This window comes from Tuber melanosporum (assembly GCF_000151645.1).
Source record: "Tuber melanosporum whole genome shotgun sequence assembly, scaffold_198, strain Mel28".
NCBI lineage: Eukaryota > Fungi > Ascomycota > Pezizomycetes > Pezizales > Tuberaceae > Tuber > Tuber melanosporum.
In genome coordinates, this window is record NW_003298861.1 from 113,390 (window position 1) to 140,427 (window position 27,038).

At 49.0% G+C, this 27,038-nt stretch overlaps 3 protein-coding genes; all 3 read left to right on the plus strand.

The window, feature by feature from the left end:
• Positions 1-1,554: 1,554 nt before the first annotated feature.
• Positions 1,555-2,589, plus strand: GSTUM_00000497001 (uncharacterized protein; the record flags this gene model as incomplete). XM_002837627.2 has 1 exon in its annotated part: positions 1,555-2,589. One exon carries the CDS (start codon positions 1,555-1,557, stop codon positions 2,275-2,277), a length of 723 nt encoding a protein of 240 aa, XP_002837673.1. The 3' UTR covers positions 2,278-2,589.
• Positions 2,590-3,072: 483 nt separating this feature from the next.
• GSTUM_00000498001 (uncharacterized protein) lies at positions 3,073-4,361 on the plus strand (the record flags this gene model as incomplete). Its single annotated transcript, XM_002837628.1, has 4 exons — positions 3,073-3,678; positions 3,747-3,903; positions 3,954-4,150; positions 4,203-4,361. The coding sequence occupies 4 exons, from the start codon at positions 3,073-3,075 to the stop codon at positions 4,359-4,361; spliced, it is 1,119 nt and encodes a 372-aa protein (XP_002837674.1).
• A 6,709-nt stretch (positions 4,362-11,070) lies between these two features.
• GSTUM_00000499001 (uncharacterized protein) lies at positions 11,071-12,154 on the plus strand (the record flags this gene model as incomplete). The annotated part of the gene is made up of 2 exons (XM_002837629.1): positions 11,071-11,856; positions 11,990-12,154. The coding sequence occupies 2 exons, from the start codon at positions 11,071-11,073 to the stop codon at positions 12,152-12,154; spliced, it is 951 nt and encodes a 316-aa protein (XP_002837675.1).
• Between the last annotated feature and the right edge of the window lie 14,884 nt (positions 12,155-27,038).

Consider the following 27,038-nt stretch of genomic DNA (forward strand, 5'->3'; position numbering starts at 1 on the left):
GGACAGTTATATGGCCCTATCACAAATTTTCACTGAGGAACTCGCCTGTGGTATCCCATAGAGTGCATTACTCTCTTCACTGTATCGGGACTGCAGGCATAATTCATCTCAATACAGATAACATCCCAGCTCATCCGGTGTGTTCTTGCATTGTGTGTAACAAAGGCTTCAAGCTACTGCTTCCCGGCATCATCAAATATAGGTAGGTGGCTGGTCCAGTGTCTGTTTAAAGGGGTACCTGTTTTCCTTGCCCGCTGATAGCTCTTTCTACTTGTTAGCTATTTCATATCTTAACTGTATTTATATGTGTTATTACTTACCTTCTGACACGTTCGCCTATCAATATTTAAATTTTTTCCAATCTTGGTCCAACTCCACTTGGCTTCTGGTAAGGTTATTACCTTAATGTATTCATCCCGGGTCATCTCACATTACTGGACCCCTTCTGGATGCTATTCGTGTATTTCTTTTTGCTTCATATCACAATGTTTATGTGGCGTTTGGGGTATGTAGTGTTTGGGGTATGCAGAGTTTGGGGTACATAGTTGCAATTTACTCTACTGTGGTATCCATACCGTAGCACCTATGGAATAGGGGCAAGAATTGCAGGGATCGGGTCTCATCCAGCAGCACCCGAGATACCCTTACACCCAAGTACTAACTGTTGTGATAACGAAGTAACTTAAATAATGATAACCACAATAAAATCTGAAGACTTAAAGATTAATCTAAGCTTACATGCTCTCTCTAAGAATAGGGCTAAACCTGCCCTTTATATACCCCTTTATTGTTACACAAGCACTGCCCCATACCAAGGAAATCTTTAGATGATGCTGCAATACAATACCATATATACTCAGTCATGTGGCTGTGTCACATGACCAACACAGTCCCATCACCGGATAGGAAAGGAATAACGTAATTTCCAACAGTTGAGAAGGGCAAGAGAAGTGTTTTTTTTTTTTTTTAGAAAAAGTGAAGAAAAGTGAGGGTCGATACTTGACGTCTAGCAATAAGGTTCCCAGAAGCATTGGCATTTATGATACCTGTCTTGGCGACAAGGTGTCAGGAAACTTGATGAATTGATGGGCATGATGCAAGCAGCACGAGAAGAAAACAAGTCTCGAAGATCAGCCACTCACTGTGGCCTTGTATCACCGCGTCCAAAATGCCTTTGCCCCCAAGCACAATTACCTCCGGGAAAAATTCAACAACATCCTCGAGTTCTATGTTTTTGGATCACCCATGTACCATATGGTTTTAGAGGTTATTTCACCTATAGCCGCTTTGGTACCGGTAGACTACTCGTATGCATTGTGTAAGCGAGAGGATTTATCAGTGGGTGTTGACCCCAAAGTTCCGAGTCCAAAGCCCAAGCTTAGACCATTGCTGCGGTAACCGGACAGGTGCAGGTAGATGAACGTTAGAATTTAAGCCTTGCGCTTGGCCACCGTCTCATCAGATAAATGTCATCTTGCCCCGTCGTCGTCATTACCGTGTGAGGGACAGCACAACGCAAAGAACTCTTGAAATTCTCGTCGCAATAGAGAAAAAATGAACCCGGAACCGGTGCATAACCGACGACTTTCGGTGGAAGACGCAGAGGATGATGAGGTACTACCTTCTTATGAGGATGTTATTCAAGGAGGATCCTCTGCTACTATCGTCGCCGCCCTCCCCGCGCGTCTGAGATATCGGACCCCTTCACCCCGACCAGGCTCTCGTTCGCAGCAGCGCATCTCACTGCCGGATCCTTCCACAGCGCCCTCGTCTGCGAGCCCGCAACAATATAGCTCTCTGCTAGGCCCCTCTTTCGCCCCCACAATTGTTGCATCTCCTTCTCTCGCCACGGTCACACCTCCGCATTCGCGCCCCATCGGGAATGGAAATTCCCCACAAGAACTACGAGCCTCCCGCTCCCCCCAACCAAAATACTCCTCCCTCCTCCCACCGGCCTCTGGCCCCACCGGCCCACCTCCGAACTACAACGTCACAACATCAAGTTTACCCGAGCCACCACGAAGCCGTGAGGGCAAAGAGCGGGATAAGGCGCCTCGAACCCAGCGGTGGATGTTCGGAAAAAAGGCCTCGCAAGCATATCATGAGGGACATCTCGAGAAGAAATATGCCCCCTCGAAGTACGAAGGTGTGCCGTTGGAATATGTTGTGGATAGATTTGGGAATCGGAAACGGGAGCTGAAGTTTGAGATGGACATAGGAGTGTCTATTACTGGGCTTGTCAGGGTGGGCGTTAAGTCGAGTCGATTTGGAGGTTAAGAAGCTGTAAGGTTGTTTGGGCGGTCATTGAGGACGGATTTTCCTTTCAACACTTTACGAAATTTTTACCATGATTCTGCATGAGCTATACGAGTACAGTACTTGTATTAGGCGACGGAGGGATGGCGGGGGGGAGAAACATCTGGGATGTCCAAGCGGTAAGCAAGGGTGACGGTGATCATCTCACGAAACCTCATCCAATAGCGGTTTCCCTTTAATTACACCCGCCCCAGCTTAATTTAAGTCAAGCATAATTCTACTTGTAGACTAACTTTAGCTATCATACAAATTCACCGTCTTGATCTTCACGAGCACGGACGCCCATCCAAAGCCGAACCATTGACCGACGTGCCACAATTGGGATGGGTATAATTTATGCACCGAAATATCCTCAGGTGATTTTTTCTGGAGAGCTCGTGGTATCGGTTTCGATTGACTCACCTACTTACTTGCCTATCGCTTGGGATAGTATTCTCTCTATCAAGTAAAGTAATAATTAGACGCGCTAGTAAATTTACCATGTCCTTCTTATAGTCCACGAAATGCAAGCGCCGCAGCACCGTAATCATAGCAGTCAGAGTTCAAGGACTTTTCCACTCGTATAATACTCGTACAGTGCTGCAGAAGTGCAGGGATAGCACCCGTAGTCGATCACTTTCTGTTTCGTTGAGGCTTCCGTGACTACCTCGGCCCCCCATAACCTCGATTATCTTTAGGTCACCTCAACCCTCCCGCGTCTCCTCTTCCCTCTCGCCTTTACGCTTTCACAACAAAAAGTCATAAAATTCCAGAGCAATGGCCGGCCCAATTCGTCATCCAATCCCACTCGACTCGCTAACAGACTACATTCGCCAAAACGTCCCGGTTATCAGCCTCCCGCTCACCATCCAGCAATTTGGCTACGGCCAGTCGAACCCAACATACCTCCTCACTTCCTCAAACACGGGAGCGAAATACGTCCTGCGCAAGAAACCCCCAGGGAAACTACTTAGCAAGACAGCACACCAAGTAGAGCGTGAGTACAAGGTCCTCAAAGCTCTGTCCGAAGCAGCGCAAGATCTTCCAGTGCCGAAGGTGTACTGTCTATGTGAAGATGCGGATGTCGCCGGGAGCGCGTTTTATATCATGGAGTTTTTGGACGGACGGATATTTGAAGATCCGGCATTGCCAAGGGTAACACCGGAGGAGAGGGCCGTTATGTGGAAGTCGGCTATCGTGACGCTGGCTCGGTTGCATAAAATACGGCCGGAGGAGCATGCAGCCTTGAAGAGCTTTGGGAAGCCGAGCGGTTTTTATGGGAGGCAGGTTCGAACGTTGTCCACTATTGAGGCGGCGCAGGCTTTGGTGAAGGATGTACAGACCGGGGTGGAGATTGGGAAGATTGCAAATTTCGACGAGGCGGTGGGTTCTCTGCCCCCACCGGTCCCCGTTTCTATGGGAATTAGGGCTGACTATAGTTGGAGAGATAGATGAAGTTTTTCTCTACTACACAACCGAAGGATCGATCAACCGTGGTTCATGGTGACTATAAGATTGATAACCTGGTGTTCCACAAGACTGAGCCGAGAGTCATTGGTATCTTGGATTGGGAGTTGTCTACTATTGGTCATCCTCTCAGTGATGTTTGTATGCTACAATTTTTAGCCATTGAGTTTGCACTTACTAACAGTTTCAAGCGAACCTATTATCACCATATCAGCTCGCCCTTGAAGCTGGCGCATCTGTGATGTTTGGTGAAACAAAAGGTCTCATTCCCGGTGCAACTCCCGGGCTTCCATCCCGCCAGCAGGTTATCGAGTGGTATACCCAGGCTTCTGGGTGGAATATATTACCTAGTGAAATGTATTGGGGGGATGCGTTTGGCTTTTGCAGGGTGTGTTTCTCATACTTTGCGTGAATCGGTGGTATACTGATAGAGCAGGTAGAACGCGGTGATTGTTCAAGGTATTACGGCCAGGGCTGCTAGACGTCAGGCTAGCAGTGCAAAGGCGGGAACGTATTCTGAGCGAACACCGAAGTTGGTGGCTCTTGCTTGGAAGTATGTTTCTATTGACTTATTACATCTACGGTCTTTGGGCTGCTAACGCTTTTGGCAGACATATCGAGATGAGTGAGAGAGAAAGGAGGAAGGAAGGAGGACGGGTTAAATTATAGAGGCCCGGACACGGGGGGTAATTGGTTTTATGTTTTGCTTTAGATATATCAATGGGACGTTTCGTTACGTCACTGAACGGCTGTGGTTTCGTTGTGAGATACGCACCCCGCCGGCGCGTGTATTATCCCGTGGGCTTCAAGGTTCAAAACCACCTTAAACAGTGCCCTTTACTTTACCGCTCCATTATCTTCCTCTGCCCTTCTGCTAATATTCTTATCCCGTATATCACTTAATCCAAAGGGCTATCTACCTCTCCTCCTGCTAGCCCTATATTTGTCTTGAGAATGGAACCTCCAGGTTGGGCCCCAATCGAACGCGAACCAAGAGTGCCTGACGAAGCTGAGGAACCTACAACCGGGGACGCTGCGGGCATTGGCCTTAGTGGTTGGGCGGCGCAATCCTCTTATGTACAACCTCCTCCCATTCATCACCGGCCTATCCCGCGTCCTCGTATGGAGTTTCGCAGACCTATTGCACTCCCTCTACAGCCCCCTCCTACCCCTCGACTGGGCTTAGTCGAGTCTGTCGGGCTCCCTTCAAAGTCCTCTCCAATCTGGGCTCATTGTCCACAGATGGCGAGAAGAAAAAGTGGACAGCTCAGTCCACCCACTAGATTTGGCAGGAGTTCTTGGCCTCAGCCTGCTAGGAAGAGATTTAACCGGTTGGTTCGGGATACTTCGCAATTTCCAACACCAGACACCGGCAATGCTCACCGGAGGCTCTATCCGTTGGCAGACAAAGCGCCTAGCGGAGCTCCAAGCACCACCTCTGCAGGGCTGTTCGTGCCGAGGAATGAGGACAGTATCCTTCAAGTCCATAATCCCGATCTGGCATCCGTTGCGTCTACCCCGGGGCCTACTACTCCCCCTGGCTTTCTGCCCCAGGAGCATGTTAGCCAAATGGCCGTTAGGGTAGAACTGGAGTTCGTGCTATTGAATGTTGGATCATTCCACAAGACAATGGAGCTCGTGGCATCAGAGTGTTGGCGCCATCAGTTGAGATATCGGGGTACGTGCCTTATGCAAGACGAGTACAGGATCTCGACGGATGAATCCGTCTGCGCGGAAACCGAGCAAGGGGCCGGCGTGCCTCTCGAAGTCTCCACCCCGATTCTTTACAGTACCGCCTGGAAATTGGTGATACCCGAAATTCTCAGTATACTGGGGCGTTGTGGAACGTTGGCATTCAATACTCCAACAGCACTACACATCCACGTTGGCATGCAAGTGGGATACCAAGATCATGAAATCCGCCGCATTTGCAAGGGCATCATCATCTTCGAAAAAGAAATTGACAAACTTCACCACCGAACCCGTGTTCCAGCTCGGGATGACAGAAGGTCGTTTTATAAAACATGCCGCTACAACGACACCTTCAAATACATGACCGCGCAACAGGCACTCTCACGCCTGGATTCTCAACCTTCTGCACCACAATTGGCCTTCTGTATGAACCCAGACACGTGCGGATCCTCCCACGAGAAGACTTACAAGTATAACTTTTGGAGCCTGTGGCTTTATCAAACTATAGAATTTAGACAGGCAAGGGCCACAGATGATCCGAAGGAAATCCTGGAATGGATTGCCATGGTGACAAAGTTTGTGCAAGCGTGCTTGAATACAAGGAGAGGGGAGTATGTAAGAATGGCAGGGCCTAGTGGTATCACGGGAGATGACCTTGTGCGGTTCGGGGTCCGACCTCCACCTATAGCTAGGCCGGGGGGCGCAGGAAAGGCTAGGGAGGAGGGGCATAATAACTTGGGGGATGATCGGGGGTCTGTTCCCGGACGGGTTTGGGTAGCCTTTACATCTGCTCTCTTTTGCTCTTTATGTAGGTTGTCGGTGCGAAGACTAATACATTTCTATCATAGGGCCTCGGGGCAAATGGCTACGGGGGAGCAATTGGAGAGGGGTTTGAAGGACAGGGAAGATGGGGCCCGAAGGAGAGTAAAAAGAGCGCTTGGGGTCGCGAAGGATACTTGTAACATACTTTAAGTTAGGTGCTGAGCTAGTTTTTGTATGGTTCTGTACGGGGGGTCGTACTCCCGGCGATATGCTATGCCGTGGTTAGTTTTTGTTTCGGTTATTGGTGGAGGTCGGTTACTTGGGCGAAGATATTGATGTAAATCGGGTAAGTTAGTGGGTAGTTGGGTAATTGTGTGTGGGCACTTTCTTCTTACACCTTCTTAGTGTTGGAACAAACCATCAGGAAATATGGTCTTGCTTGCCGCTGTTGATCTGGCGCGGTTGAATCCCTTGAACTTTGATCGTAGGATGTTTATTGTCTCCAGCACTCATAGCTTAAGGACCTTGGTTGACATCGAGCATCAGATGGCAGCCCCGTGGAAACCGTTCCAAGAAGGGAAACTTGAACGAACTCGGCATGAGGATGTGGTTCAGTGGTATAGCCCCCAAAGAGCATAGCGGTGGTCTGTCGTTTGATTCGCCGTGTCCCCATTTTGTCCCCTTTGTGCTCCTAGATAGAGCAATCGCTGATCCCAAGGGTAACCCGGGGTCCAGACTCCAATTCTCCACACTCAAATTGGCCAGTCTCGGCAGCACGATTTCCAGATATCATACTTTGGAATTAGTCAGCATCCGCCTGCCCCGATACCCTGACCCCGGAGGTGGAAAGTGTGGAGGGGGTCGGGGATTTCTCGTGTTCGGCATGGGGCATGTACGGGGTGGGTGGGAATTGGGGTACTGCACTACCGGTAATCTGCCCTTATAATAATTCGCTTGATGGACGCTGCAGGTTTTGTCCGACAGGGGGGGGATCGGTAACATAGATTGGCCGCTTCGGGGAAGGAATGCGTACCAGCATATATTAGCCCACCGTATTATAAGTCACTGGCAGTGCAAATCAATTTTGGGGCGAGTGGGGAGTGCGATTTGGGGTAGTTATGGGGGGGGGTGTTTGGGGGGTTAGGATGCGCACGTTGTGCTTGGAAGTTGATTTTTGGGCGATCTTACGGAATGAGATATATCCTACAACTCCTGTTTCCAGGAAGAAATTTCTTCTAGCTTCATGTTTGTGTTATCGGTGGTTTTGATGGTGTTTGATATCTTGGGGGGGGGGGGTTCCCTTTGTTTTTTCTATTTCCCAACTTCAACGTGAAGCCAATTACTACCGCCGCGGGTAAAGACCCGTGTCGTGTGCTGAGGAGAACTTAGCATAGGACTTATGATAGCTTTCACGAGGCTGTTAGGGGACACTCGTTGATATAATCGGGCGTTCTATATGAGGGATGTCCATTTTGGTACTTTAGATTGAGCTTGGTACCTTCCGATCCGCGTCCCCGCCCTGTATGCCCCTTGGGCTGTCGTATTACGGAAGCCCGACTATTGCGATTCTGTATTTACTACTGCCATTTGTCGGCTCCATATTGGAGACCATCCGAAATTACCCGTGGACTGGTGCGCCGCACTAGTCTCCACCTAATACCCCACAAACGCACGTGGAGTGGCAAGTCCCTCTAAACCTGGGACCTGTGCACAGTGCCACATTAGTTGAAAAGCAACAACCCCACAAGTTTTCAGTATTTGCACCAAAGTACGATACAGTACAGTAGTGATCAGGTGCCCATGTTTCCTGTCAACTACTCGTATATTATACCCCAAGCTAAGGAAGGGCACAAATACCAGGCACAGTCCTATGGCCCTTACAATACTAAGCGATGATTCTTTCGCGAAGAAGGGGCAAGAGGAAGATTCAGGAATATCTTTCGGGGAAGGTGGCCAATCCAGTAGAGAGAGGTGTATCGAAATGTCTCTAGCAGTTTAGAGATTTCTCAAGCCTTTCTCCCTCATCATCTATGATATCGCCTACTAATTGAAGAATCAATCGCAGAAAACAGTGGTAAGGTGACTATCAGCACGAAGAAATTAACAACAGGATCATCAGTCGTTGGCTATAATATGATACTTCAATTAACCGCACTGCAGTTGAACCACTAGCCCATGCCCTCTTCAGCTCGTACCAATGGAGAGGGGAGCAGGGAAGATTGCCAATAGCAAAAACAGATACGTCATAGCCGGTATTACACACAGATATGCTCTGATAAATTTAGGTGCCAGTAGGAAAAGGCGCGGACTATTCCGAAGAAGTATCTCAATATGGGAGGCACTCTACTGTATCTCACTTCACCTCCAAAATCAGGTTGCCAAATCGCAGAAAAATATTAAAAAAAAAGTCCAATATATCATAGCTTTAGCGACACACAGTTCAATGGACCCCAACGCCACCTGGTCTTTGAAATTGAGCGGGAGCGCTTTCCGATAATACCGCGGTGGATGGGCCAGTTGGACTAAAGGGTGTTTAAAGCAGAAATCCGGGCCAACCCATGACCATTGGTAGGCACCTCGCCACCCCACCAGAACGTCTTGTTCAATCGCTCCCTTGATGCTACCCACGATACATAATATTATACACCCTAATTCCGTGTATGTCTCTTCCTCAAGTGGTTGCCGGATATAGTAGAAATGCAGACAACCATGCTCGGTCGAATCGGGGGGACGCGTTCTATGCTGCGGCGCAGGTGCTCGCGCGCGGGCCAGGTCGTGGTGCAATCGGCATCGGATTTTGCTGCACGAGTATACGAGTAGGGAAGACTTTCTACGAAGAAGGTTTAAAATATCATCCCTTGGCTAAATTACGCCTCCTACACCAACACAAGGTGCGTCCTAAGGACACAAATCGTCGTAATGTGCCCGAGGAACAAGTGTAGGCTCGAGATTCTGCTTCCTTGTTGCCCTTTTTCCTAAGCACTCCTAGAAGCTACTCTTCCTTTTACTTTAGTATTATTTCTCGGTGGAAAACAGGGCTCGCTGGGTATTTCAAAGATCTGGTTTGCCAACCAAGGTGGCAATCATCAGGGCTGTCTTGGCGATGCATTATTTCCAAAACATGGCCTTTGTCTGCCTGCGGGAAGTTTGTGTTCCATGCAAGGATGGTAAAGTAGGGTTCGCGGTAAGAATGGCCGCATTGGAAACACTTTCCCATTTTACATTGCATACTGCACTCGTACAGTATGGTTTCAACACCACCAAAGCCCCTTTGGGCAGAAGCAGGGACAGAAAACCTGTTTGCACCCGCTCTGCTCTCGTGACCCCATCGGGGCATCCTCATGGCATATGGATATATTTCCTACCACGGCAGTGTTGCTCCCCGGATCCAATGCCGGTCATCTACAGTAAGAACCTTGTGCTAGCTGAGTTCATGGTAGAGACAAGGCCGCGGTGGGCCCCGTGGGCTCCATCTGAGTCTGGTTAGCCCCACTTTCGGCCCGCCGTGCGTTGGTGAAGCGAGCTCCATCTGCACGACATGCGGGGCCACTTGATTCCGCAGATCCCCCAACAGCTTCTAAAGGATAAGTGGTCGGGGACGTTAAGATCAGGTCTCCGCGGGCATTGCCACCCTTTGTGGAATTTACTTGGATAGTATGGTTTATCCGCTGCTTATATTAACTTGGCTTGAATTAATTCCATCCTTCACCTAAGTGTGTTAAGTGAGAACCTTGTTGGGTGGAGCTCTAGTCTATCATCCACGTGGGCGCTGTGGAAGCGTCCACGATAGGCCAATAACTATCATACAGGTAAGGGAACAATTACACCCTCGCCCGTTAAAGTCTTCATGTTAGCGAGCCTAACCCCTAGGTTAGACGAACCCGAAAGATGCGAGAAACATACTCGAGTAATAAACGAAAAATAAACCTCCGGGATAAGCGTGCTTCACCAGGAGGCAATCCCTGACCAATGAATGCTGTTGCGCAACACCGGCCACGGCACGAGATCAACACCCTTGCATCCGATCCCCCACTCTAGCCCCCCGCATTCACAAGAGCAGGGTGATATACCGCACTGCCCTACCCGTGATACAAAACTATCGCCACGAGGGAGCGCCATCGCGGAGAGATCGTTAGAAACCCACACTCTGGACAGTGCGACGAGTGATCTTTTCGAGCATTACGTCGTACCTGCCGCTTGAGACCAGGGACAGCGGATAATTGCGCTTTCAATGACCAATATGGTCATATTCCGAAATATCCTGCAACTATCCCCATCTCTCTCAGCTATCCTCTCGACCCGAAGCTGAAAGATATCCTATCTGGAATTGGTGAACGTGTCTTTTGAGCTATGATCAGAAGTGGAGGAAGCAGCCTTGGAGCTGCTAGTGTGTACAGCTTGTAGGTCATCACATAATATCTGCGGTTTTACCTGAGGGGATGGCAGTGGTGGGGGCAATTGAGTGCCGGAAATGGCGAGAGATACGTGAAAAGGTGTCTTGTCCGATGCGACAAAGTAAGGGATCGTTTAGGAAAGACTCAATCAGGCGGAACCTGCCTTTTCGCAGCTCTGGGGAGGTGACCGCGAGAACAAACATCTTCACGACACCTCCCGGAACCCGCTATCAATGCCTCCCAGAATTGCCGCGTGGAGTTTAGTACCCCGCCCCCCTAGAAGGTGGATGTCAGTGATCTCTGAGAGCGAGCCATCTCTGCGAATATAAAAGGCTTCATTTTCCATCGTCAGAAACATCCCCTCATAACCAACTATCAATTGAACGAAAGTGCGCCACCACGCCCGCATCCGTCTATTTCCCAATTTTCTAAAACAAACTTTGCAAAAACCCCCATCGCAATGTCTACCCAATGGGAGGACATCGTCCTCGAACTCTACAACTTGATGAAGGAGAACGACTGGATCCTCAATTTCAACCAAGCCATCGCCGATGCCAAAAGGGCAAATGTCCCAGATCTTGACGAGATCAACGACCTAACCGACTACCTCAACGACATCAACAAATTCCTTTTCTGGAAGCCAACGGAGAACGAACGCGGCGACGTGGTCTACAATAAAATCTGCCTCTTCTACTGGATCCTGGAACAGCGCACCACATCAGTCCTTCAATCTGTGGTCCTACCCAACCAAGCCAATAAGCAACTGACAACCCTCTCACAATGGATGGTTGACTACGCAAATTGCCTCGGGGCCTTCTACGACACCGAAGACTCGATCAACGCCGAGACCATTGAAACATTCTACAATTCTCCTGCCTACAATATGGATCAGTACCTGCGTCCCGAAGGAGACTGGAAGACCTTCAACGAGTTCTTTGCCCGCCACGTTAACCCCGGCTTGCGCAACCCGGATGACCCCACAAACCCGGAAGTCATTGTCGGCGGAGCCGACTCGGTTTTTGACGGCCAATGGCCAGTAGACGACGAGAACAACGTCTTCTTCGTGAAGGGTGTGCCGTGGAACATCAAAGAGCTCCTGAAAGGCAGCGACTACGCCGAAAGATTCCAGGGAGGAACCTTCATGCACGCCTTCCTCAATACAACCGACTACCATCGCCTGCACGCCCCTGTCCCCGGAGCTGTCGTCGAGGCAAAGGTGATCCAGGGAGCAGCATATCTGGAAGTCGTCCCCGTCACCGACCCAAACTCTGCCAAAGAGAACGGAAAGCCGACCCGGAATATGTTCTCCATGCGACGTTGCTTGACCAAAGGCAAGACCGATGCGAACATCATCTGGCATGAGTACCGGAAGGGAATAGTCCCCGGCTACGGCTCCCGTCGGGAAAGTAAGGTTGCTAGGGGTTTGGATGCACCAGATACCCCCGGTTACCAATTCCTGCAGGCGAGGGGGTGTATCATTATTGATTCCCCGATTGGGTTGGTTGCTATGCTCCCTGTTGGGATGGCACAGGTTTCGTCGGTGAGGTTGTCGGTTGAGAAGGGCCAGACGGTTGAGAAGGGACAGGAGGTTGCGTATTTCCAGTTTGGGGGGTCAGATTATATACTCGTCTTTGAGAAGGGGAGTCAGGTCAATCTCACCGCGCAGGAAGGTACCCATTACCTTACCGGGCAGCAGATTGGGACTGGGAAGGTGCCGAGTCTCGATTAGGTGTGGGGAATTAAGGGAGCCGACCGATGTGTGGTTTTGAAGGAGAGCTTTAGGACACGGAAGTGCGGGGGTCGGGACGGTTCCCTGAAGATTGCGCGCAAGTTTACGTTCTCTGATGTGTTTGCTGCTCTGTTTATGGTTTTGTTTTGCGGGCTGCGTATGTGGGTTACCCGCGTACTCTGTCATGTATTGTCACGAAGTGGATCTGGCTTTAATGATGAATCCCTTCCCATCTATAAGCGTGCTTAAAGTCCTCCTACACTAGTACTACCCACTCACCATTCCCATTAATCAGTAATATCCCCTAAATCGACAACCTACCCCAACTAACTCTGCCAAGAGCCACGAGTGACCCCCTATGAGCGGGGGTAACAACATGCGTTCATCAAGCATCACCCCTTCCGTAGTCCAAGTCCCCATAAAACTGCCAGCGATAGCCCAACTCCCCAGAATCCGTCCAATGGCGCAACGGAAGTATCCATGGCCCTGACAAACTCGTAAACTGCCCACACATTGCTCCTCCTCGACCCACTTCCTAGTGATTGTGTTCAAGGTTACGAATTCCCCCCGCTTATATTAGGTGCTTCAACGATCTCACTATATCCTGTCAAGTCCACACCAGTCGCATTAGTATCCTCCTTCTGCCCCCTGCCGTCCCTAGATTTCCCGAGCCGCTTCAATTCTCTCCACCATCATCATCGACCTTAATTAAGCTATACCGTGCCCCCTCTAGAAAGTGTCCGATACCCGTATATGTGCGGGCATGCGCTTTTCGTCTCTTATAAAGTCCTAAAAAGTGAGTTTCGAGGCCATCCTGACAGGGGGGGGGGGAAGGATAACAGCTTCGTGATGCTCAATTCGTCCGCAGAATCTCCCGCGCTCTTGGAGATGACGGGTACTACATTAGGACCAAGGAGTGGGATCTGAATGTAACTAATTTCAAATGTGATACAATAGTTGCGTGGGCCTTGATAAAGGGCACGAAGAACTTCTCATGGGCTGCTCAAGCGGGATGATGTCAATCCCGACTCGAAAAATAAGGATTACCGAACGCTGATTCTGCTAGCTCACGCGAGCGGGGGCAGGGAGGTCCGGGGGTGCTATCTCGATGGTGGATGACCACCCCAGCAGGGTAATATGACGATTCACTACTCTTGCCAGAGGCCCAGTCAGATGGAAGAAACCCATAAAAATGGTATTGGGACGGAAATATTCCACCATAAAACTAGCATTGGGTGATATATTAACAGGTTTTTCGTCCTTAGCCATCTGAGCTACTTCTATCCCCGCCGAATGGATCCAGAGACCCCAATACCGGGGGTCAAAAACAAGAACCCCCCCTCTATCCCACCCCGCAAAGCCCCTAGTATAGCATGCATGCAGATCATAGATACCGCTCCCATCACCTAGATTTCCTAACGTCTCTAGCGATTTGTGATCGGACGTGTTGGGTCGAAATTTTTTTTTGAGCTTCCACTCGCTTCTCTCACTTCACCAACTGAGCTGGCATCGTCGATCACTCGATAGACCTGCTGGACTCAGTGTTTACCCACTGCACAGGCCAGTTTATTTTCGCAACGAAGCCAGTGAGTTCGACCGTGGGTCAACGGTGAATCCTGAGGGAGATGTACTCCCTAATTGGTTGTTGGAAGGATACGGAGGTTAGCTGGATGGCATGGTATTCAGCTGGAACGATCATATCGGCGGCTGTATGTGTTTTCCCCGCTGCGAGGGTTTCCCCCGCAATTGCGTGTGTTTTCTTTGAATACATCATATGGTGCTGGACAATCAAACCCAGCCTATCCAGCCTAGTACTCCAGGAACCGGGTGATATGTTATGATGCTTACAATGCAAGTTGTTTGAAAAGGGAATACCTTTACACCCCCTAACTCACCAGCCTCCAAACCCTAGATATCTTGATCTTCCTCATAGATCTCTGGTTCACTATTGTCTTGCCCCTCTTGTTTTATGTAAATCATACCACTTTCTATATTCTATCCCCTTGAAACTCGATTGTCAGCTTCCCACACGTAAATCCTACTATCATACCTCCAGCCCTGCTAGCATTCAACTCTTTGATGATACTCACCAATTCAGCTCCCACCTTAGCGTAATTGTTTTTAGTTCCTGATTGCTAGCTCCCGTACATATTCTAGAGAAAAATTAATCAAGCATGTTCCTCTTTAATGAAAATGTTTTACTGTATAAAGGCTGGTGTATTTATATTTAGATGTATCATATATTACGAGCAGGCTATCCCCTCCATTTTGTTTCTTTCTCTGTTTAAGTGTATAATAATGGAATCATTTTTCACTTGATCACCACTCATCATCGATTGCTTGGCATCTTGGCACATTTTGGTGCTGGTCCCTCGCTTATGATATCATACCCTACGAAATGTTCCACTTTCAAACACTGATAGCTCGTTCAGGAGTTATTTTCTCATAATTTCCTCTAGTAAATATGTTTATTAGATAATTCCTAACCTGACTACCAGACAGATTTTCTATATCTAACTTGCCCATTCTGTTGCGGTTGATCGTATTGCCGGTTTAGCGCTTCATCACGGTGGATTTTGATTGTCTGGCACCATATTATCGAGTGAAATAAAAATACTCGAGTACAAGTACAGTACAGCACTTTGCTTTGGCGCCATGGCATATTGATGGCAGTTGCGACTCCAGTGAGCGGGGGGCACAGCGAATTTTGTCCCTAAGATCGCACTATTAGGAATTCCCGATGGGGTCATTGGGATTGCGGAGAAGCTAAAAAAAGGTCGTATAGCCAGGGCTATTTGTTCGTTCGCCTGCCCCTTTGCATTTGTCCACGATGTCGGGGTTCGCAGCGGATTACCTTTTGCTTCCTTCCCCGCGGCGGATTGCGGATGTTTTGGCTACCGATACGACAGCTGGAAGCGGTCAGAGGAATCATTTTGTTTTATATCCATCCATATACAATAAGTAACACCCATCGGCGACGGCAGTGGTGTGGCGTTAGGTAGGTGATGAGGTACCGGTACTTGTTTCGTAACTATACTAGGACACGTCCTGTACCGTATGTACAGGTACAGCACCTGCGGCGGGGGTGTGCGTGCGGTTTAGGTGGTACCTTATGGACCATGTACTAGGTATCATAGTCCAAAGTTTCTCCCTCTGGAAAAGGGATGAAAAACACGCCGAAAAACCCGAGTTTCGAGAGAGAGAAAACCAGAAAAAACACCAGACTAGACCTTACTAGGAGAGAGGTAATTCCAACGTCCTCGCACATGGTCCGGTATCCATTGTTCAGTGATGCCATCTCCAGGGCCCCAAATCCCTCAATTTCAGCATATATTGCACCTCGTTTTCCATTTTCGTCCACTTCTTTCTTCCTCCCCATCACTCAATTCCTTTCTTCAATTTGTCAATTTCCCGGGAAAAGCCACCAAATTATGAGGTTCACTATCTCCTCCATTCTCGTATTCTCACTCCCTCTAGTTCTAGCAGAAACCCTCCCCGCTCCCTCCTGTCCAGTAACAAATGTGACCACTCTGTTGGATCCCGTCACCCAAGCCTACACCGACGCAGTCAGTAGAAGACCATCACCCTTCACATTTCCACTTCCCGAGATACGTGACGGATACCAGAACAATGTCTCAAACCCGTCAATTGAGATCACTACCAAAATCCTCTCCCTCCCGGTTGGCCCGACTGGGAATGTCACTGCTTACCTTTACAAGCCGAAACCCGATGACAGGGAGAAGAAGGACCCGTTACCCGTTCTCGCTTATTTTCATGGTCTGTTTATACTGACCCCGTAAAATAATGATGGATTGGTAGGTAGGAGTGCTAATTGGAGGGCTCGCGCTTTTTAGGCGGCGCCTGGATATTTGGGGGTCCAAAGAGTTACGAAAGGCTTATCACCGACCTGGTTCTTGAGTCAGGTGCCGCTGTGTTCTTTGTTGATTACACGTTAAGCCCAGAGGCAGTGTATCCGGTTGCGATTGAGCAGTGTTATGCTGCTGTGCAATGGCTGATAGAGCATGGTGAAGAGTTCGGCGTTGACCCTGCAAAAATGGGCTTTGGCGGGGATAGTGCTGGTGGTACGCTCCACTATTTTTTCTTCTCGATTCCTCGCGCCCAATTGCTCACGAGATGATCGGATAATGGTATACAGGGGAAATCTCGGCAGCTGTCAGCCTCCTCAGCATTAAACTCAAAACCCCGCTTCCAAAATACCAAGTCCTCATTTACCCAGTTACCGACATCTCCTCCGAGGGCACAAGATTCAGGGAGCTCACTCGAGACCCCAGTGTTACCCCCACCAGAAACAGCTTCGCGGTTTCCTTGTACGCGCCAGATGTGAACTCAAGGCTTGAGGACCTTGCCAGCCCCGCGCTTGCGAGCGACGAAGATCTTGCCAAATTCCCGGAAACCCTCATAATCGTTGCGGAAGTGGATCACCTTAGACAGGAGGGCGAGGATTTCGGAAGGAGGTTGCAGAAGTTGGGTGTTCGTGCTGCTACCCTTAGAGTTCTCGGGACCATTCACGGCTTTGTCAGCATTAATGCACTAGCCCAAACTCCAGCCGCTAGGGCTACCATAGAGCTTGTGGGACATCAGTTGAGGAAGACCTTGTGCTAGAGGGGCATTATGATGTATGGGTTAACTTTTCTCCCCCCGAATCGATTAGTGAATTAAATGTCTATATCGAGGCAATTATGGGCGTGTCTTGTACGAGTATCTCGAGTATAGTACGGTATAACTTGGGCTAAGAGACCAAGACAATGATGCATCTTGGCCGGTGGCATCGGTGACATTGCACTGAGGACCGTTAGACTACCTACCTACTGGATTTCCACCTGCGATGCCAACCAGGGGTATTCAATGTTAAAAATGTGAACTTTGAAGCGAAAGTAAGGGTGATCTTGCATTAGTGTATGACACCTCGTAGAGTGAGCCAATCGGGTTGATGGAAACAGGGTAAGATATTTGAGATCCCCGTCAAGGAAAAATAATGTGGGTACCATAATAATATTATTATGATATCATAATATTATAATTATTGTAGTAAGATAAGTCAGTGTACTGTACGATATTGGCATCGGCACCCTCCTCCATTTTACACCAAAAGTGGCTGATTTAAACAGGCTCGACTCATTTTAAAGCAATAGGGAATTAAAAAAATCAATTCCGTGGTATAGACAAACCCATCCTCTCCATTCTTCTCCCAACGTCACCGCTATCTATGCCTTATTCGGTTACAATATCTCGTTTTCTCATCGCGCACCATCCCCCGCTTTTTCTTTCCCCCACCCTTGCATATATATATATATATATCGCTGATTTTAGCTTTTTTTTGCCCTGTTTTTTTCCTTTGTCTTTTTCCCCTTCTCAGTCGAAAGTGCTTTACCCACCATCACCCCTATAGAAGAAAATCAAGCTTCTTTCCCTCTCTCTGGCTACTCATACCTGCACAATTCGCAGGCACCTCATCTCCAGTTACCAGGGGAGCCAGCAGGACCTACATGTCACCCCACATGCGGTACCACCAGCTGATATAGAATCAATATGGGATTGGTGTTGGGGGAGGTCGGAGAAGCAGAAGCACAATCCTTTTCTTATGTCTTCATTGGACTGGCCATGATGGCTTACATTAACGACCACATTTTGTTGGACTTTGTTGCCCTTCCGTTACCCCGACCGCTGCTTATATTCCGTGTCCTTTCAGACTTCCGATGCCAACCCCTCCATCCCACTCGCAACGGAATCCCCTAGGCGTTTTCGGTATTATAGATTCATCACGCCGGATTATATGCCACTATCACCCATTGCACCACCAGATCTTGCAAACAATCTGCCAGGACAGGCAGAACACCATCGCCAAAGCCGAGCTTCACACTTTGCTAGGAAAGTATGCCGAGGAGAGGATGCGCTGCCAGATATACACACAAGCGGGCAATAACGACTTCAAGCTAGTTTGCAATAATATCAATAGTAATTGGCTTTCGTTACGGGTACTCTACACTACATTATTTGTCTATGACTTGAGATATTCTCAAAGATGCCATTATTTGAGTCCGCAAATAAAAAAACCCGAAATTTTATTCCAGAATCCAAGGAGTGGCTACAAGCTTGGTAACCCGTCGGTATTCAACCGTGCTCATTCATCCGTTCATGCTGTTGCACCGGTTCTCAAAACTGATATTGGTGAGGACATAATCATGAAATATCACCCATATTTATACCTTAACCTGCATCTTCTCATCCCCCCCCCCCCCCCGCCGTTGCCTGCCGCCGTCCTACAAGTACTCCTGAAAGCCTCTATCGCATTCCGCAGAGCTTGCTGTCAGAGCTATATGAGTGTCGTACGGAGACAATACATCCCCGAGAGGACTGCGAGAGGATGTCTAGTCTCATGCTTAGCCTCCCAGTCTCTGCATAGTACCTTATAAAACACACTAGTCATTTAGAACACCGAAGTATTTCCCTCTCTTATTTTTCCGACAAAGCTGGAATCCACTCGCCCCTCCTTTTTTCTTGTCTTTTTTGCGCTCTTTCTTTCTTCTATCGATTTCGCCTGGGTACTAGCAATGCAAAGTCGTTCCTGGGGCAGCTAAGGCTAGGGAAGAAGCGAGAAAGAAATAAGGATTGGGTTTGTTATCGGGTGATAAGGTCATACTGTAGTTTTTTCGGTAGGTTATACTAGCAACCCCACCCCCTCCTCGGGTCTTCTAGAGATATCCACTTCAGTAGACTGTTATCCCTATCGATAGTAACCGTCCGAATAGTGTAGGAAAAGGATTAATATCTTTAGTAGAGGGATACATTAAATAGAGATTAAAAGTACTTGAAGATTCCGCTAGCTTAGAGAAACTAGAGGATGTTCTCCCGTTCAGGAACCCCCCACCGCCAACTTCTAGACTATTTTCTGGAGCTTAATTCGAGGTATAATATCATAATATAATAACCAACATCTGGTATATTGCATTACATAACGACCTATTGCGCCCTCCTAACAAGGATACCAATAGAATTAAACAGGAGCTTTCAATTTTAATAGAGATCCACAAATGATCAAGCGATAGCGGTGCTTTCAGTTTAACCTCCACTCTATTTCCCCCCCTACCAGTCCCTTTTTCCCACACATTTCCCCCTTCTCCTAGTGAGTGCCTTGGGTACACGATATCTCCAACACGGACCGGTGAACCGACCCTTCCCCCCTTCCAATTGGAGATGCCATTCCCAAACGCTGACCCAGTCAGTACTTCCATTACCACTTAGGACGCCGTTGTTTCCGGATACACCGCGGCTTTCGAAGAGATATATCTGATACGATAAAATGCATTTCAGTAAACCACTTCTTGAAAAGGTCCGTCAACAAAACTCCTTGCAACGATTTAGGGTTCGCTTTGAGCCTGAATGGCGGTTCGCAGTGTACTTTCTTTTTTTAAAAATAAAAAAAAACCCCCCAATGTGCTGAACGGGTGCTACGACTAACCACGGAAATTGGATTTAAGCCATGGTATGATATGATGATAATAATTATTATTATAATAATATTATTATATAAAAAGCACCACTTAGCTAAAATCTACAGAGCCTAGTAACAGAGGTGAGTGCTGAACGGTGATCAGGGCTAGGGCTCGCGTCGATCATTGCATCATCGAATTTCGATCAAAGGCTTTTTGTCCTGGGGGATTCATTAAGCGGTCTTGGTGGTCTAGTCCTGGCGGAGCCCCCCATCCCCCGGAAACCCCAAAACAGCTTGTCCAAGTCTACACTTGTATTGGTTATTCCCGAAAATGCCGTATCAAACTATGACTGCTGCTCCGGACAATGAAAGCGGCAGCGTTCGAGTATGTGAAGCGTATTTCCCGTCTGCCGTTCCGTTGCTGTCTCCAATACTGTATTACCGCATCCGGATCAGTGCAACATCCCACAGGCGTTACCCCTACAGCACTTACTTTAATTATCTATCATATAATAGCATTCCATTTCCGTACTCTGCCCTACAATACTGTACTCGAGTACAGTACTGTACCCCCTAAAGAATCTAAAATCCTATAACCATTGCGAAAGGAGCGAGTGACCGACCGTAAAAACAGAAACAAACCAAAACATCGGGGGTGAGACCGCCAAACACCAGATTAGATTAACAAGTCACTTTTTCCATCCGAAAACTTCCAAAGTCGCCACACTTTAACCCCTATCCCCACCCAGCTCACTCGCACAAGACAATAACCAATCAACCAGGGTCGAGAATCATCCGTAATCTAGTCCTATTGAAACCTCCCGTTACACACGGGGCGATTATCAGACCTGGGGGTACTCGAGTATTCACGGGGGTCTAAGGAGGTGAACGCGGATGATACGCCAGCCAAGGAACTGGTGTTTACGAACTGTCCACCGTGGTTTCGTCTAGAGCGTCTTTACTGGTAGGGTTCCCGATAACCAAAACCCAGGCATAAGACCGACTCGATCCGAAATTTAAATTTGGAATGGCATCCCGTTTAGAGGACGTAATAAATAGGATTTCCTCCGGTGGGGTAACTTGAATGGCGGTTTGGAACTTGTCTATGGTTTTTATTTTTACCCAAGGTCATACACGAGGTTGTGGTTGTAGTCGGAATTGAAGTTGTTGCGCATCTTCACCGAATGGAACAGCACGCTGCAACATGGTTCCTGCTGTTGGTTCTGGTTTTGGAAGGATGGCGGTTGTTAGAGGCCTCGCGAAGGGGCTCTCACCAAAATTGCCAGAATCATTCCTCCAAAGATTCTTGCTCCCGAATGCTGATGATTCGGTACACCCGGGTTTTCCTCGAACTTTGAGTGGAGGGCAGGCTTTGGTTCACCGCCACTATGCAGTGCGGACTGGCCAATTTCAAAAGTATCCGGAAATCGTGCCGCCAAGACCCACGGGTTTGGATATGGCTTTTAGAGGCTTGGTTCTCAGACTTTGGGATACTTTTGATATGGGCTAGCGCCCGAGTAGGATATTGGTCCTTTGCTGTGCTGGCATTCGAGCAATGCTCAAGTACTCGTACGGCTATTCCCCTTTCGCAGAACTACTTAACTTAACCGAGGAATCGGAGATGGAGGGAATGGCGTTGCGAGATTGGCGAGCAGGGAGCATTTGAGCTCGATTGAATCAGATTGGATCGTGGCGGTGGCGCGCGGCAGAGAAATGAGTTGGTGACTTGAATATTTTTTTTTGCCAACTCTGTGGTTTGATTCTGCCTGCCAGGTAAATTTTGTATTGGCGCCGAGATACGAGCAGATTTTTCACCATGATGCTGGTATTATATTTCTCTGATCCCTGATTCCAGGCTCTCGAGTACCTCTGGCAGGGAACGGGTGCTCAGTAGATAGAACAAGCGCTTCCCTACAGTAGGGTACAACATCTACATTCGGGAGGTATCCCGGGGAAATTGAAGAGCCGGAGCAAAATCAAAGACAACAGAGGATAAATCAAAGACAAGTGCCAGCAAAACCCAAAGGTCCTTGTCAAAGTGTGTTTGTGTCCTGGTGCGGGCTTTCATGCATCCTTCCAATCTCGAACCAATGAGACTAGCTAGAACCTTAGTTGTATCCCCTGCTGCACAGTACAGTACTAGTACTGCTTGAGCACCGGTGCATATCCGGCAATAGTGCAGACTTCACAGGAGAAGGATGCCGGTAAGTTTGTGTGATGGACGTACGAGTATAACAGGATGCGAGTCGAGTGTTTGTGTAACCCTGAATACACAGTTCATCAACCACCGGAGATGGCACGGTATGATACAAGTACCAGTGATGGTCGTTTAAGGTGTGCGAGGGTTGAAGCGAATTACCGGTATTAGGGGTGCCAGACTCAGATTGATACCAACACTGTTGTATCGCTTCTCGTGAATGCGGGTGGTTTGGAGAAGTATTGCGAGGAAAGAGGGGTAAAGTGCCAGTCGGTTGCGTGCTCCGCAAAATTCTACTCGCGGGTCTGGCGTAAATTTAGGCACGGGAAGCGGCCTCTATGTGTTTGAGTCCCACGGATCTCCGGAGGCTCCGATTTCAGAGCGTGGAGAAATATTGCGATGGCTTTTCTGGGCGTCAAATCGTTCCCAAAGAAGGAATTTTCCGAGCACCAGGAAAACAGCAGAGAAGGAGAGTTGATCTGGAGCTAGAGTTATTTTTGTGCACAGCAGTGCCATACTGTGCACACAAGCCGCAAGGTTGTTGAGGCGGCAGGATGGATGGTGGATCATGTTGTTTGTCTACCGGTATTGCACTTGGCTGCATCATCACAACCTTCCGCCTCTCCTACCTTCCGCCTCTCCTACCGTGCCGCACTACCCTCTCGATAAACTACGGTATGGGTCAGCGTAATAACAAAGATGTCCGTCCATCCACCACCACCACCTCCTCCTCCCCACACGAGGGCATCGAATTCCTTCTCGCTACCGGTACGGTACGAGAACTTCGTGTCGTAACCGCATGCGGTGCACGAATGGGCCCGATTGGGTCGCCCCCCAGTTATCTCTCTGGATCAGGCCGCGTTGGTCGGTTACACGGCAGACGGTCGGGAGAAGTAAATTTATGGTAACTCGAGTACGAGTACTGTACAGTACTGTACAGTGCATTACAGTACCTAGGCAGAGAAACTAAACCAGTGGGATTTAGAGACTGGAGAATGAGGCAAAACGGTGTATCAAATCAGACGGGTTGAGATACAGCTTGTCTGTGTTGTGCTGAGTTATTTTTTTGCGCACCAGTACTACACCGGTGCTTGGGTGCACTCGCTGTGCAGGGGCTTGTGCTTGGTGCTTGTCGGGTACCGGTATGGTATGGGAGTTTGCCCCTGGGGGGAGGGGTTGGAGCGATTGGCGTGGTTGATGATCGCGTGGAGCGCACGGGTTTGCGGGGCAGCGAGGGTGAGTGCCAAGGGCATCACGGGCGTTGCTATAATACTATACCAGTCCGAGTGCTCTACCGTGCGATACTGTAACTGGTAATTTAAATTTATGATAACTACGGCGTGACGGTCTCCAGGCTCGACAAGCATTAGAGCGCAAGCACTTATTTAGTAGTATATCATATCTTGTACCTTTTTTTCCCTTAGTTCGCCCCCGCCCGACAGTGCCCGAGTACTTTACCGTACTGTACTCGTACCGTACCCTCCTCACACCGGGATTTACGCCCACAGTGGTAGGCTTAAGTAGTAAAAATATAAGTTGAGTGAAATCGGTTGAAAAAAGAACCACGGGAATGGCTCAGCTGGATGGCGCTTTGCGCGAAAACGTCACCAAGACACGTGCGTTGTTCAACTGGAGACGACACGGGGAACGGGTGAGGAAGGTGAAGGGTGAGGGGAAAAGGTACTCGAGTTGAAGGGTGCTGATCGCAACAGGGATTGGGTAGAGAGCCTTTTTCACCCTCAATAATCGCTGGAGCTTAACTTATCAGGGAGCTTCCTCGCCTCCCCTAGTGCAATTTTGATGGGGAGAGCCAGGAGAACAAGGATGGTGGTGCAATGACTTTACGTCTTTCACATACCACTTGTACTGTACTTGTACCACCTTGATGTCCTGGCCCCGGGATAGGACCAGCCTCAGTATTTCGGTATGATATATCAATGCCACCACCTGTAAACAGGGGGCATACCGGTATAGGTTATCATACTTCGCAAATCCGTGCTTTCTGGTGCTTCTTGCCCGGGACGGGGGGACGGGCATCCAGTACTGTGCCAGCACAAGGCTACAAGCAATCTACTCGCTTCGTTATTTTTAGCCAGAGGGAGGGGTATTATATTGTTTGATAGGGCAACAACAACAATAGCGATGATGGGAAGGAACCTCTACCCATAAGAAACCTTTTTTTTTTTCCCCTTCCCACCCCAAGTTCTCAGCCCGAGTAGAGTGCTTGTGCCTCATGGGGGGATGTATAATGTGGTGGTGTCGATGCGAGAATCCCCCGAAATTCATTCGTCCGACGAGATATACTCGAGCACAGAGTGGAGGCAAAGATTAGGCTCCCCTTATCGGGAAAAGGGAGGGGTGGAGCAAAGGAGGATTGATTGACCAGAGCTCCAGGCCAACCTGCTGCACAGCTTGCTTGCGGGTGCTCTCTTTATGATTCCACGTCACTCGTTTCCGTCTCACGATGTCCGCCGACTCCACGAACTTATGAGCCACGGTCCCGGTAGTCTACTGTACTCCTTCTTGCAGTATGATTGAGCACGCCCGTATACACACAGGCACACACAGGCACCATAGGCTATCATACAGAGAGACACACGCACACGGCATCGCACCGGAACTGATACCTACCTAAAGAACAAACCGCCATCATCCACTGAGCCTTTCACGGAAACTTAGCCCAGCTACCCTAGCAAATGATCGGTATCCGTATTTACAACACGACCCCGGTCAATTTATCAGTACTCGAGTATGCGGAAATAAAAGTGCCAAGAGCTGGTGCTTTGCACCCGAGTTCCATGATTTTGGTACTTCTTTTTCCGGATGCTGTACGAATTGGCCAACACCCGTATGTATACTTGATTCAATGGATATACCCCGCCGTAGCCCTGTCTCCATCGCTGTAGAATTGTCCTTTTCCCTCCACCAGTTCCTCGCCCCTTCTTTCGTCATCCTCATCCTCATCCTCATCCTCACCATCTCTCACCTTCGTCCCCCCATACTCCCATCCTATCCTATCCTATCCTGCCCGATTCCTCCCCTCCCTCCAGAATTTGGTAGCCTGTCAAAGTGAGCGTGGGAAAGCAAGGTGTGGAGATAATCTCTGGTTTGAACCGTCTACATTCGTTACTCCAATTGTTTGTTTGTTCCTCTCCAAAATAAATTACACTTAGAAGGGAATTCGTGTTGAGAAGAGCGGAAATGAGATTATAGGCAATATACTCCCGCTCGCTCGCCCACTCGCTCCTCCCACCCCATACTTTTACCGTGATCCAAGGCGATTGACGAAGGTGGCTCGGTTGGGGGTTTGTTGCGGGATCACTCTCATTTTTTCCTTTGCCTCCCCCGAAAAAACAGCCCTTTTTTATTTCCTCAGTCTGCTTGCGGTTCACTCTGCTTTGCTTTTTCTCATTAGAGGGGGAAAGTCACGATACTTATCTACCACCCAAAGGCTGAAAAGGGGTGGCTTGACCTCTTCCGTCCGCTTTGAGGGCAACGATATCAGATTTCGCTATATTGTGGCTGCCGCATCACTTTTCAGCTACCGGAAGAGTTTGAAAGTCCTGGTGCCACTTAGCTCCCCGGGCTCGTGGGTGGCGCATGATAATTTTGGTCATTCCAGCGGTTTAAGTACAGCAAAAAAAACTGACGACGAATTTCTCTCAATAAATCGTCTGGACTTTCTGTCGTTTGAGCCGCCTTCTGTCCAGGCAGCTTGGGTTCACGATTTTTGATTTTTGACTTTTCCCTTTTACCGCAACTTGATAAGCTCGGGTTGATCGGTGGGTCAGGTGGATGCTTTCTTTTCGTTCTCGTGGCACGTCTCGTCTCAAAAAGGCGGGACCAGGAGCCGACGATGCGAACGGTGATGTTAGGCGCAGTATCGATAATGCGAGCACCATCGGTAGTGTCAGGACTAGAGATAGAAGGTCTATGAGCTTGAAGGAACGTTTCGGCTTTAGAGCATCGCCGAAGATTAAGGGGCCAGAGAGTGGGAGAGGGAGTGCAAATGGTATGGGGAGCGTGGATTGCAGAAAATCGGGAAACGATAATGGTGATTCTGCGAGGAGAGAATTGCTTGTCAAACACTCGGAGGATTTTCAAGGTAGTAACGACGCGACGATCAAATCCGCGGGTGTTCGTGGTAATACTGCGTTGAAGCACTCTGAGGGAGTTGGCGTTAATAAGACTACCACGGTGAAACATCCTGAGGATGGCGACAATGTTGAGGATGCCAACGATAAGGGTGAGAGCGATCGGGCTGACAAGCGGCAGGGAAGTGGGTGGGACCCTGACAGGGTTGCCGCTGACCCTTGTGGCACTAGCCGAGAAGCGAGTGCAGAGTACAGGACAGCTGCTGTTGGCCCGAGTACGAGTACAGGTCAATTGGAATTGGCGGGTACAGTCATTGAGTTTAATATTCCTCCCTATCCGCCTCGAGGGGCTACAAATTCCCCTTGCCAGAGGTTTCCTTCACGATCCCGGGGCCCGGGACAACCCGTGAGTGCGCAACTGCGAAGATTGCCACCGAGAGCACCAACGCCCACAGTTAGACCTGCCTTTAGAGCTTCTACTGCTGGCGGTACTTGTCCCCCCTCTAACCTACGCCCATACTCGGCTGCTTCTACAGCTTCTTCATCTGCTACAATGACTCCAGAAATGTATTCCAGACGGAATTTCCCGGTTGAAAATCGACAGATGCAGTATCCTCTTTCTCGGTTCCACCACCTCCGGCAATCTCCTCCAAAGCAGTGTACTTACTACCAGCCTCCACAGAGACCAAGACCCATCAGGTCTGGGGGTAGTTTCCCTCTGTCGCATTCGTCGTCGTCATCTGCGAAAACGGGCAACAGCTCATCTTCTCCCACAACCCAATCGCTAGAATCTACCGAGTCTCCGCCCCCACTTGAGCCAAAAGCTCCTAGTACTAAATCCTCTTCTGAGGAGTTTATCACCCCGAGCCAGACCCCAAATCTAGAGAAAGCTCGAGCTTCCCCTGCGCCATGCCATTCCCAAGACCACGGCCCTCCGAATTCACAACCCTCTGTT